The sequence below is a fragment of the Dendrobium catenatum genome, unplaced genomic scaffold (genome assembly GCF_001605985.2).
Source record: "Dendrobium catenatum unplaced genomic scaffold, ASM160598v2 original_scaffold_143975, whole genome shotgun sequence".
NCBI classification, from domain to species: Eukaryota; Viridiplantae; Streptophyta; class Magnoliopsida; order Asparagales; family Orchidaceae; genus Dendrobium; species Dendrobium catenatum.
This window is the reverse complement of record NW_021462405.1, coordinates 73,953-87,494: the sequence shown is the minus strand read 5'-3', so window position 1 is coordinate 87,494 and position 13,542 is coordinate 73,953. Positions and strand designations below refer to the sequence as shown.

General features: G+C 35.8%; 2 protein-coding genes across 2 annotated transcripts; one reads left to right on the top strand and one right to left on the bottom strand.

Annotated features, from left to right (window-relative positions):
* Window positions 1-1,382: 1,382 nt before the first annotated feature.
* Window positions 1,383-3,403, top strand: LOC110109321 (peroxidase 5). Its single transcript, XM_020840337.2, has 2 exons — window positions 1,383-1,659; window positions 2,395-3,403. Exons 1-2 carry the CDS (start codon window positions 1,438-1,440, stop codon window positions 3,235-3,237), a joined length of 1,065 nt encoding a protein of 354 aa, XP_020695996.1. The 5' UTR covers window positions 1,383-1,437; the 3' UTR covers window positions 3,238-3,403.
* Window positions 3,404-7,844: 4,441 nt separating this feature from the next.
* On the bottom strand, window positions 7,845-11,990 carry LOC110109322 (peroxidase 5-like). Its single transcript, XM_020840338.2, has 4 exons — window positions 11,886-11,990; window positions 11,727-11,825; window positions 9,738-10,019; window positions 7,845-8,700 (listed from the first exon to the last, which is right to left on the bottom strand). Exons 1-4 carry the CDS (start codon window positions 11,988-11,990, stop codon window positions 7,858-7,860), a joined length of 1,329 nt encoding a protein of 442 aa, XP_020695997.2. The 3' UTR covers window positions 7,845-7,857.
* Window positions 11,991-13,542: the final 1,552 nt, after the last annotated feature.

Genomic DNA, 13,542 nt, shown 5'->3' with positions numbered 1-13,542 from the left:
TGTTGAAAAATCCCTACAATAAAATTATTTGAGGAGACAGAGCCACAACAACTTCTGGAATTGTTGCTAACTTTTTTGATGATCTAGGATAGTGTTAATAACTAAGAAAAAGCATGTAAAAACTATTTATTATTTATTTAGATAATTTTGCTACATATATAAATTTCTATAGTTCCAATATTTATAAATCTAACAAAATTACATTCCCCCTTTATGTACTGCTTAATTATTTAATCATTGCACGTGTCCTTTAAAACTTTATCAACAAATAAACTTTATTCAATGCTCAGAACATAAATGGCATAAATTAAGAAATTCGCTTTCTTTATAAAACAATCCCTCAAAACGAGGAAAGGCATCTATAACTACCAAAATGACTTGACTAGTTAAAATCGTGTAGTGATAACCAGCAGCTAGCTAATGAATTTCCAAGGACAATACAATGAGATACTTCTATCGAAACAAATAAATAAATAAAAACGTCCAAATTAAAATTTAATTCAATAATTTAAAAACTATTTAGTATATTTTGATAAATAAATAAATAAATAAATATATATATATATATATGTCATAATTGTGAAGAGAAGAAAGTTAGCATGGCATCTTTGCTTACATCAAGAAATGATTTAAAATTTTTATGGGATCATAATAACTTCAGTGCAATAGGTCATCTCCTGGGCAAATTATTGGGTCAGGTGATCGGAGGCGGAAAATAAGTTCGGACATCCAATAAAAATTTGCCGCGTCACCTTGCGCTTTAGTTGCGCTTTTTGACTTGCGTTTTAATTGTGCTTTGATTGCGCTTTAGTTGCGCTTTGATTGCGCTTTAGTTGATCTTTTTGACTTGCGCTTTAGTTGCGCTTTACCTGCGCTTTAGTTGCGCTTTACTTGCGCTAATTTTAAAATAATATTTTATTAATATTCGGACCTATCTCTACGTTCGGTCACCTGATCCAATAATTTGCCCATCTCCTGCCGAATGTTCACTAACTTAAAAAAAAAAAAAGATATATAGGAAAAAAAATATGCACAGAATATTTTTATATATTTTTTGGTATTAGAAATGAACTTGAATTATAGATGAATTAATAATTGATGTCCCTTAATGAGTACTTAGTGAAATAAATAAATTTTCCGTTTGAAGATGACCTTACATCTCATCAAAACTATGCAATTTTTTGCTCAGTTTATATTATATTACTCTTGAATTTGCATAATCAAAATATAAAATAAATTTTTGTTCTTAAAGAAAATCGAAGTACTTTGACTCAAATTTTCTCCTCTTGCCAATTCCTTCTTCTCGAAGCAAACCTCCTCCCCCCCTTGCCTCTTTATATTTAGGTTTTCCTTCCATGTAAGAGATCACAGCTATTCTAGTTAGCTTGCTAAATAATTGAAACAAACTATTCTAGCTAGCTAGCTGAAGTTGTTCAAATGAGCATGGTTTCCTTAATGAAACTCTTGTCTCTCTTTCTCCTCGTCGTAGTGCTGGCGCCGCCGGCGGCCGTCAAAGGCCAGCTTAAAATAGGCTTCTACAACAAGACATGCCCTACGGCGGAGAGTCTGGTTCAGCAGACAGTGGCCTCCGCCTTTGCCAACAACTCTGCCATCGCCGCCGGTCTCATTCGATTGTTCTTTCATGATTGCTTCGTCAGGGTATCTCTTTCTTTGTCTCTGTGAACCTTCTCAAGTAGAAGTATAAGGAATTTAAATTTAAGAATTTTGTTAAGAAGAGTTCGTTTGGAGCAACTACTCATTTATAAAAATAATTATTATGTGTATTATACTTATTTAAAATCGATAGAACAACCGATTTTTTTTGAGGATTTCACAATCTGAAATCTTTTAATTTATAGCCAAAGCTCTCAACTAATATAATACGATGCATAAAGAACAAGAATTCATAAACCCATTCGATTAATGCATCTAATTTTAACAAATATTTTTCTCTTCATAAAATATTTTTTAAAAAAATTACCAAACAATTATAGCCAAACATCCCTCTTGTAACATTTTGAAAAATAAAATAATGCAAAAACTATCCCACACCATCTGATTGAGAAAAATATTTTCTTTTCATTAAATTTTTTAAAAATTAAAATTAAAAATTCTAATTAAATAAATACATGACAACAATCTATTATAAAAAAATATAAAATCTATCATAAACACTCTAAATGTATTATTTATACTTTTTTTTCTCCAAACCACGCGCTTCTTTATCCTCATGAAAAAGTTCAAATAAAATATGTCAAAATAATAAACTCTATTATTAAAATATAAAAAAGCTGTGCCGAACACACCCAAAATCCTACTTTGCTTATATTAAATAAGAATATTTTCAAGCGAGATATAAAATAATAAAGAAAACCTAATCATTTCAACATGCAGGGCTGCGATGGCTCAGTGCTAATAGATTCAACAGCCAACAATACGGCAGAAAAAGATGCTCCCCCAAACAACCCAAGCTTACACGGCTTCGAAGTGATCGACGCCGCCAAATCCGCTGTGGAAGCGAAGTGCCCCAACACCGTCTCTTGCGCCGACATCATCGCCTTCGCCGCCCGGGACTCCTCCGCTCTGGCCGGCAACATTTCCTACAAAATTCCCTCCGGACGCCGCGACGGCAACATCTCATTATCCTCCGAAGCCAGCGCCAATCTCCCCTCCCCTCGCTCCAACGCCTCCACTCTCATCAAGGCCTTTGCGGCCAAAAACCTCACTGCCGATGAACTCGTCACGCTATCCGGGGCCCACTCCATTGGGGTTTCCCATTGCTCGTCTTTCAGAAATAGGATCTATAATTTCAGCTCGACTAGTCAGGGGGACCCCACGCTGAGCGCTGCGTACGCGGCGCTATTGCGGTTGGCTTGCCCATTCAATACTTCCCAATCAGGAAATACAACGGTGGCGTTAGATCTCATTACGCCGGCAGTTCTTGACAACGCATATTATGTGGGGCTTCAGTTGTCACTGGGGCTGTTCACGTCGGACCAAGCGCTGCTGACTCAGGCGAATTTGAGCGCCGCAGTGAAAGATAACGCAGACCATACGGGAGGGTGGGCTACTAAGTTTGGGAGGGCGATGGTGCAGATGGGGACAATTGAGGTGAAAACAGGAACGCAGGGGGAGATTAGGAAGAATTGTCGTGTTGTGAATAGTGCAAATCTCGGGAGTATTATAGGAGTGGATGTTAAGGAAGAGGAGGATGAGTCGTTGGTGGCTTCAATGTGAGTGAGAGGCGTGTATGACTACCGGCTATGCTTTGCTTTGGAAAATAAGATTGGAAGATGGCATTTACTTAGTCGTAGGACTAGCAATAATAGCTATCGTTGTACGTAAGTTGTTGCTTGACAAAAATAATTGTTCATCCTTCTTTGTTGTCTAATTATTAGGTTCTCTGACCGGACGTAGAGCTACGTCCGGTCGGAACTAAAATTGCGTCAAAAAATAAGAAATACCTAGCAATTAATACCAAACAATAACGAGGAATATCATCATGTGAAGACCCAAAACCGAGTTATACCGAGTAATACCGAGTTATACAAAAAATACCGAGTTTTTTCTAGTTATACAAAAAAATACCGAGGAAAAACTCGGTATTTTTTTGTATAACTCGGTATTGGTCTTCTCAAAGCGGTATTCCTCGTTATTACCAAATAGTACCTAGCAATATCGAGCAAATACCAAATTTTTTTGCGGGATTTTAGTGCCGACCGGACGTTCCTCTACGTTCGATCGGAGGACCTAATAATTGTTGCATGGGTACTTATATAATTTCCTCATGAGTGGTGTTATATAATATCTTATTAATTATTTATAACTTAATATTTTTCTTGATAAGTTGGTCAGTTTGGTGCATCAATACAAAGTTTTCTATTTCGGCTCTCTTGAATAGCAGTTATTTATTTATTTATTTATAAATGATGCCAGTGTAGGATTTTTAATTTAAATTATTGGTGATTTTGCTGTTATTTAAATTTTAATATAAAGTTTAATTATTGATTAATTTGTTGCTGTTTTGAAATGATCACATAATTAATGTCTTAAGTACTCATCTCAACTTTATCTATTGGTTCAAAGTTTTGGTTACTAATAAAAAGGTCTTGATTCAAAACTTCATATGTAATTATGTGAGCTTATCTTATTGGCTCAAAAGTCCCAAAATTTTTTAGACTCAATTTTTTAGACATAAAAATTTTATCACTAAAGGAAGGAACAACCATATTATTTAGGGTAAATTTTCGAAATAAGCAACATTAATAATTAAACTATAAGATTAAGCATGATCGTAAAAAAATTTAATTATAGGCAAAGTCGGTCGTTTAAACGGCGACTTAGGTGCGACCAAACGACAGCGTGGCAGCTGATGTGGCGAAGGCGGACTTACTTATAAGTCGCCCGCGTAACGGGCGACTTATAAGTCGCCGTGTTAAACGGCGACTTAGGCTTATCTCATTTATTTGCCTTTCCCTTTCCCGATCCCGATCATTCACTCTCCTCTTCGCCATTTCCAGATCGTGCTGCTCCGCCTCCGCCCGTTCGTCGCCGGATCAGGTAATGTGAAGTTATTTTATGCATTTTATATGTTAAATTAGTTAGATTTATGTTGATTATTGTTTATTTTTCTTAGAGAAGTAAATATATGTGATTTAGAAGGTGATTTTGTAGGTTTTTTTGTGAAACTCTTTATTTGTGTAGTGTATTTGAAGATTTGTTTGTTCTAAGCATAGATTTATGCATTTAGGCTTCGAATGTTTAAAATATATTGTAGATCTGTGATTTAGGGTTAAATTTTTGCTTAGCTAAGCTTTCTTTAGGGTTTCAAATTTTATATAAAATGGGTAGAAGATATGTGCGCCTTATTCTTTTGAATCCTTTAATTTTTAGATTTAAATCGCACGTTGAAAATTTAAATCGCATGTTGAAAAGCTAAATCGCATTTTTGCTTAGCTAACCAGAAATAGCTGCAAATTCGATGATGAAAATTTAAATGAAGATCTCCGTATTTGAGAAATAAAAATATTTAAATTAAAGTTAAGATATATAAATGCTAAAAATTTAATCCTTACTATAATTTTATTTCAATTTACATAAATTTTATTTTAACAGGATATGACTCACTAGTTATATTAAACAATATATTAAATAAAAATTGTAATATATTAATAATAATGATTATATACTATTATATTCTTTATATGGAGCCTTAATATAAAATTAAATATATTATTAAATTTTTATGTATCATACTTGATGATAATTTCATATAGAATAATAATTAAATTTTTAATGTGGTGAAAGAGACACTCACCAATAACCATTAGCTTAAATTTTTTATTTAATAATATAATAATCTTCTAACGTATATTGACTCACTCTGAAAATTGAATATACAAACAAAAGCCAATTTAATTATTTAATTAATTAATTAGCAGCTTCGATCTTCACCTCAAATTAAAATATCTTTGAGGCCCATTAGTTTGCCCATACTTCCTATTTTCGAAATGAAAGTTGAGAAGCTTACATCTAAGAATATTATTTGGTTGTTCAACCAAAAAAATGAAATCTTTTTCTTTATTCACTCATTAGATAATTATCTTGATCAAGCATGAATCTCTAGGCAAAATCTAATTGAAGTTTCAAAAATTAAAATCAAGAGTATTCGAACTCCGATTTCAGCCAGCTTAAAATGTCACCATCCCATTTATTTGACTTTCAAGTGCATAGGAATATTCTTCTTCTCATTGGACAAGGAGGAAGAAAGTATGTCTTCATTTGAGATCAATTTTTTTTTCTAATTAGTCTAATTATGTCTTCATTTGAGAACAAAGTTTTAATAGTCTAATTATGTCTTCATTTGAGAACAAAGTTTTAATAGTCTAATTATGTCTTCATTTGAGAACAAAGTTTTAATAGTCTAATTATGTCTTCATTTGAGAACAAAGTTTTAATAGTCTAATTATGTCTTCATTTGAGATTAAAATTTTTACATATTAGCTACTTGGACGGAATTAAACATGCATAACTAACTAAAAGTGTTATGCAGCAATCATGAAAAAAGTTAGAATATTTAATGGTTTAACTTAGATAATGAGTGGATATAACTCTACATTGCTTAAAGATTGTATAGTTCATATAATTATTTTACTCTTATATACTTTTATACTATTATATTCAGGGATAATATTAATTAAGATAAATATATATTAAGAATTTGTGCTCTATATCATTTAAAAAAAAATATAGTTTCTTACCAATTTTTACCATCTAAAAAAAATTCAACAAGTAATGCAAAATTATCACATAAGTTGTAGTTGTTCATAGCAGGAGTTCAACAAATGTTTAAGTTACATCAACCATATAATAGATCAAATACACACATACAATCACTTCTACTAATGGCAATGATCCGAAGGACCAGCGACCATATATTGGGAACTTACTAGTCAAGTAACTCTTCTACTGGTTCTACCCTTGAAGGACCAGCGACCACATCATCCCTTTCTGCTGGGCATGAAGTTTCGTATCTTTGTAAATTTGGAGGGTTAGTATTATCTCCTAACACCTCAATCTCTTCGACATCAACGTACATTATAAGCAATTCTGTTGCAGCTTGGCATAACAGAACTTCACAAACTTCATCATCCTCAACTTCCGAAGCGACATACTCATTTCCAACAGGCATCCGACATACTAACTTTACAGAATACTTTGAAGGATCGTACTTCAGTGCTCTAAGTATCCTAAATTTAAGCTGTTCTAAGTTGCAATTTCTTGGCACATGTACGTAGGGGTCGACTCCTACCCCCAAAATAGCTTGGGGTGAAATTGGTGTCCACTTTTAATTCACCTCCATACATAAGCACAAAGGTCGCACCACGTCCACTCATTATTGATGTACTCGTACGTATCACTATGCAAAATGAAAAATTTACGTATCGCATCGAGAGGAGGTCGCTTGCTCGGAAAGAAGCCAACCAAAGAAAACCTAAATGGTTCCGCTAAAGCCCTAATTTCTTCATCAGAAACCCACAAAGCAGGAAGACCACGAAAGGTAGAGTGCTTTAGATCAGGAAAAGAAGAAGAAGAACCAGCAAGAGCTTGAAGAAAAGACTTAGGGTGAGAAATCCCCCCAAAAAAGCCAGGATCTCTCAAAATAGACGAAGGCATACCGAAAATGCCGGAGAAAAGGAAAGAAAAACCAAAGAGAAACAAGAGAAGAGAGTAGAGAACAACTTTCCTGAAGAGGCAGAGCGGAAAATCCCCCGCCGACGGTGGGAAAACGCCACGACGCCACCCAAGAGAAAACCTTAGGGTTTTCTCGGAGAGCAGCGCAACAAAGGACCGATGAAGTTGTGATTATGACTCAAACCTTATTTGATTAATTTAATAAAAATAAAAAAAATCTGGAAATTTAAAATCACAACTAAAACGAAAACTAATAATTTTACGACCCAACAAAACTAATCAAAATAAGTTCATTCAATCTTTCCATTTTGTCAATATAATAAACACAATTACAATCAATTGCATCAAAGATAAAGAATAATTTATTATTATGAAAAAATAATATCAGATGTCATAACAATATTTTCATTCATAATAAATTCTATTTAGAAATGAATGTAATTGATAAATTACTTATATATTGTAGTTATCTCAAAATAAGTAAAAAAATTTTAAAATTCATTTTAATTAATTTTTTATCAGATAAATCTAGCAGAAATTTCTTTCCTCCTTGATATTATTATTGTCAAAACAACTACATCGACAATTATGGCTAGTCAGACGACTAAGTGCCATCCTCCCATATTATTTTCCAAAGCAAAGACAAGTCAGCTCACTCATCTCTCACATGTTTGCCACCAAAGACGACTCGCCTTCCGCCTCTTTCTCCGCTCCTTTGTTCCAAAGAGTACTCGCAGTATTCACTACGTGACAATTCTTCCTGATGTCCCCCTGCTGTCCCGTCTTCACCTCAGTATTCCCCATCTTCACCATCGCCCTTGCAAACTTGACAGCCCACCCTGCTCCATTCCCTGCGTTAGCATTCACCGCGGCGCTCAAACTAGTCTGCGTCAATAATGCCTGGTCCGATGTGAATAGCCCAAGCTCCCTTTGAACCCCCACGTAATATGCATTGTCCAGCACCGTCGGCGTCATAACATCCATCGCCACCGTCGTATTTCCCGACAAGGAACTATTAAAAGGGCAAGCCAACCGCAACAGCACCGCATAAGCAGCACTCAGCGTGGGGTCCACCTGACTAATCGAGCTGAAATTATAGATCCTGTTTCTGAAAGATGAGCAATGGGAAACCCCAATGGAGTGGGCCCCGGACAGCGTGACAAGCTCATCGGCAGTGAGGTTTTTTGCCGCAAAGGCTTTGACGAGAGTGGAGGCGTTGGAGAGAGGGGAGGGGAGATTGGCGAGGGCATCGGTGAATAAGGATATGTTGCCGTCGCGGCGACCGGAGGGGATATCGTAGAAAATGTTGCCGGTGAGGGCGGAGGAGTCTCGGGCGGCGAAGGCGATGATGTCAGCGCAGGAGACGGTGTTGGGGCATCTGGCTTCGACGGCGGATTTGGCGGCGTCAATTACTCCGAAGCCGTGGAGGCTTGGGTTATTGGGGGGAGCGTCTTTTTCTGCTAAGTTGCTACTGGTCGAATCTATTAGGACGGAAGCGTCGCAGCCCTGTTCGCATTGCAAGTTGAAATGAAATGAAATTTATAAATTAATTTAGATCCAAAGAAGGCGCCAGGTCTGTAAATTCTTTTTTTTTTTTTGTTAAGTAGAATTTAGGGTGTGTTTGGCACACTTTTTTTTTAAAAAAAAAATGATGAGCCTTTTTCTTTATTTCTTATGAAGAAGACAAAGACGCACGTGGTTTGGGAAAACATATATAAATAAGATTTAGAGGCTGTATGAAAGTTTTTTTTTAAATAAATTTTTGTTTGATTATAATTCTTGAGAAAGCATTTATTATTAGATCTTCTAAAGTATAATAGGTTTAAGAAACATAATTATCTCAAAATATTCTCACAAAAAATTGATCAGTTCAAACTCGAAGCTCTTAAATTTGATTTGAAATTTATGTAATATTAATTACTTATATATATTGAAGTGCTAAATCTTATCTAGATCAGTTCAAACTCGAACCCTTTATATTATAATTCTAAGAAAATTATTGACTATCTTTTCTAAACAGATGAACAACAACTTTTAAAAGCTCTATTTTCTCACACCTAATTAATTTCATAAATAGATGCAAACATCCCAAATCAAATGTTAATAAATTCCTTAAACTCAAATATAATAAATTCTAAGATAATTAAATCGGAAGACTACTTAGCTTAGCTTGATATTATTAAAATTTCATTTGGGACAACTTTTTATTATATTTTAAATTAATTTTAAAGAAAAAAATTAAAATTTTGTATCAAAAAATTACTTTAAGAAGCAATAACAAAGTTGTTCCAAATAAAATCTTAATCAAACCAAATCATTAACTGTTTTTCTTTTTTTAGTCTTTTAAAAGATTTATGTAAGAAATTTTTAAAAACTAATTAATTCCTGTAAGTAACGTGATTATAAATATTCTTAGTTTAACCAGTAATGAGGCTCTGGCATAAGATCTGTCTTCGCAGTGAGATTCAAAGTATCTAAAATACTAATTTATAATACCACTGAGAGAGAGAGAGAGAGAGAGAGAGAGAGAGAATGAGAGAGACCCTGACGAAGCAATCGTGGAAGAACATTCGAATGAGGCCGGCAGCGACGCCGGGGTTGTTGGCATAGGCAGATGCCACCGTCTTCTTGACGAGACTCTCGGCCAATGGACAGCTCTGGCTGTAGAACCCTACCTTCAGCTGGCCGTCCACGGCGGCCGGCGGCGCCACCGCTACGATGAGGAGAAAAAGGGATAGCAGTTTCATTAAAGAAAGCATTTTTATTTGAACTACTTTTACTAGCTCGCACGAATAGTTTGTTTCAATTAGAGGCAAGCTGGCTAGCTGTGAACTCAGCCGGTGAAGGATAATCAATATATAAAGGCTTCAAGAGGGGAGGAGTTTTGCTTGGAGAAGAAGGGAGATTCATTAAAACAAAGTGGTGAATTTCGAGTTAGAATATTATTTTATCGTTGGATTTGTTTGAAGATGTGTGGAACGTACGCATAGTTACATCTCAAATTTAATGTAAGAACGAATTTTAAATAATATATTTTGAGCAATCGTTACACCGAAAAAAGATCTTTATAGTTCATCATTGGAAAATTCTAAGCTAGCAGGCATGGTAGTAGACCTTACCTGGTTTAACATGGTAGCGAAGATGTAGTCACATAGGACACCTTCAATTGAATGGAACGTCATTCGTCTATTCCCTATTTACAATTGCCTCAAGTTTCAATCCCAACAATGCATTATATGTTTTGCTCTGTTGTGAACAACATTGCATTGTTCAAAACACGAAAAAAATGTTAGATTTTTCGTTTGGTTGGACGATCGTGGCTACTGAAAACTGAATAATGTTTTTCAATTGGAGATGAATTTAATAGGTTGTCCATGGTATAAGATTTAGTCACAAAATTGGTTGTGAAATGCTTTACTACAAATATCATACATTTTTTTTTAGACTTTTAAGCCAATTAAAACAAACACACATCACATATGCAACCTTCAAACATAAACCTCTTAGTAATTATAACATCTTATAAGTAGTGTAATAATTAAATTAAATATTTCCCTGTATTTGTTAATTGAGTTGGCAGCAATTCATTGGCTCTAGACATAAACTAAAATCTATATATAGAGACTTACTGTAACAGAGAAGATATGAAATAAGATTTCTTTACTTTACTTTCTTCCATGTTCTCTTTCCCGCTTTCTACTCTCTGCGCATATGTTTCTTCATGGTATCAGAGCGGGTTCAAGATGGTAAGATCGGCGACATCTGAGAATAGCGAGAGATCTCTCATGGAAAATCAAGAAGAGATCCAAATCTCATCGTCGCTCAAGATCGTAGTGACGAACATCAAAAACATCGCTCCGATTCATCTCGACTCGAACAACTACGCGATTTGGAAGCCTCAAATCCTCAAAATCTTCAGTGCCCATGGATTTCACAGGTTTCTTGATTCATTTACGACACCTCCCTTACAATCTATCACTCAAAACAACGGGTCTTCTTCCTCTAACCCGCTGTACTCACAATGGCATCTCACGGATCAAATTCTTGCTGCAGCCCTTTGCTCCACAATATCTGCCTCTATCTTACCGTATATTGTAAACCTTCAATCAACCGCTGCGATTTGGAATGCTCTTGAAACCAGATTTCAGTCTTCCAATAGATCGAAAGTCATACAACTTAAAAATACTCTTCACAACATCTCTCTCAAGAACCTAACAATGACTCAATACCTCGCTGAAATTAAAACTCTAGTTGTGATCAAATAGCCGCTGCAGGTTCTAGCGTCGATACTGAAGATATTATCTTATATATCTTAAACGGTTTACCAATCTCGTATCAGTCATTTAAAACGGCTATACGAACAATGCTTACTCCCATAACTCTTGATCAACTATACCCTCTGTTATTAAGTAGTGAGGAAATAAATCTTGCATCAGATGCCATTCGCAATGCCACATCTTCTGATCCAGGTCTCGCTATATATGCCAATAAAGGAAAATATCGTAAGAGCAAGAATCGGAGCTACACCGTACCCAAAGCACAGGTAGAGCATACCCTGCTGCATCTAACTCCAGCAGACAATACTCGGCTACATCCAGCTCAAGTCGTCCGTCGTCCAACACACCAGTTTTCTGTCAAATATGCCTCAAGAAGGGTCATTCAGCGACTTCTTGTTGGCACCGATTAAACACCCAATATGTTCCATCCTCTCGCACAGCTTTGGTTTCCACTTCCGACAACAACTCTAGTAACTGGTTACTAGATTCGGGAGCCACCTCGCACCTCACCAACTCCATGGACAATCTGTCACTCTCAAATTCATACAATGGTTCTGAAAACATAACAGTTGGCGATGGACGGACGGTAAACATAGATCATATCGGGGCTGGTATTTTGCCAACCCCAAATCGTAAGCTATTACTCTCCAATATTTTTCATACACCTGAGCTTAAATTTAATCTGTTATCAATATCAAAACTAACCGCTGACAACGGTATATCTATCAAGTTTAATCCACTTGGTTTTGTTCTTAAGGATCTCAAGATGAAGAAAACTCTTCTACACTGACCGTGTACCAACGGTCTTTACCAGGTTCTGATTACTCCTATCAAGGGTAATTAGCAGGCTCTCTCGGCTACCAGTACTTCCTCCGAAATTTGGCATTCAAGAACCGGTCATCCTCATGATCGTACATTATCTACCATCGCCAAAGTCAATCCGCAGCTACATATTTCTACTTCTTTTTTGTCTAAATGCACTTCTTGTAACCAGGCCAAAGGCCACAAACTTTCTTTTAATAAGTCTACTAGTCATAAACAATATTTACTGTCTTTGATTCATTCAGATGTTTGGGGTCCCACCCCCGTTCTTTCTATTCAAGGTTTTCGTTATTACGTGGTTTTCATGGATGATTTCTCGCGCTTTACTTGGCTTTTTCCGATCAAACATAAATATGAAGTTCCTACTATTTTTATTTATTTTAAAAAGAAAATTGAAAACTCTACTTCACTGTCTATCAAGACTTTTCGCATAGATGGAGGAATTGAATTTGTGAACAACCATCTCAAGCAATTTCTTGAGCAATCAGGCATCACGCATCAAATATCTTGTCCCTACACTCCTGAACAGAATGGTGTTGCGGAGAGGAAACACAGGCATATTATTGAGACAACAAGGACTTTACTTCACTCTGCATCTCTTCCATACTCCTTTTGGCCTGACGCAATGCTGACCTCTGTGTATCTAATAAACCTAATGCCATCTCCTGTCATGTTCAATATTACTCCCTTTGAATTGCTTTATCACACCAAACCCACTTACACTCATCTTCGAGTTTTTGGCTGTGTCTGTTTTCCCTTGGCTCCACCGCAAAGTCATCACAAATTACAACTAAAAGCAACCATGTGCATATTTTTGGGCTATTCCGAAATGCATAAAGGTTATAGATGCTTAGATCCACATACAAATAAAATCTTCATATCCCGTAATACCACTTTTGACGAAACTCTATTTCTGTTCTCCTCAACTAGCCAGACCACAGCCTCATCCAATGTTTAACAATCACTTTTTTCTCACTCCAACGTCTATCACGCCTCATATGCCAATCGCTCGGAATGACGCCTCTGTGCCAGAATGCAATATTCCAACTCTTGCACTGTCTGCTAACAATGTGCAAGAACCAGCTTCAAGAGAATCTTCTTCCAATGATAGTCAGATACCCTCTCATCATCATATGATCACAAGGAAACAAACAGGTTCTCTTAAACCGCGGATTCGTATGAATCTATGTCATATTACTTCTACTAAAGATCTTCTTGCAGCACCCACTACATTCACCGAAGCTGTAAA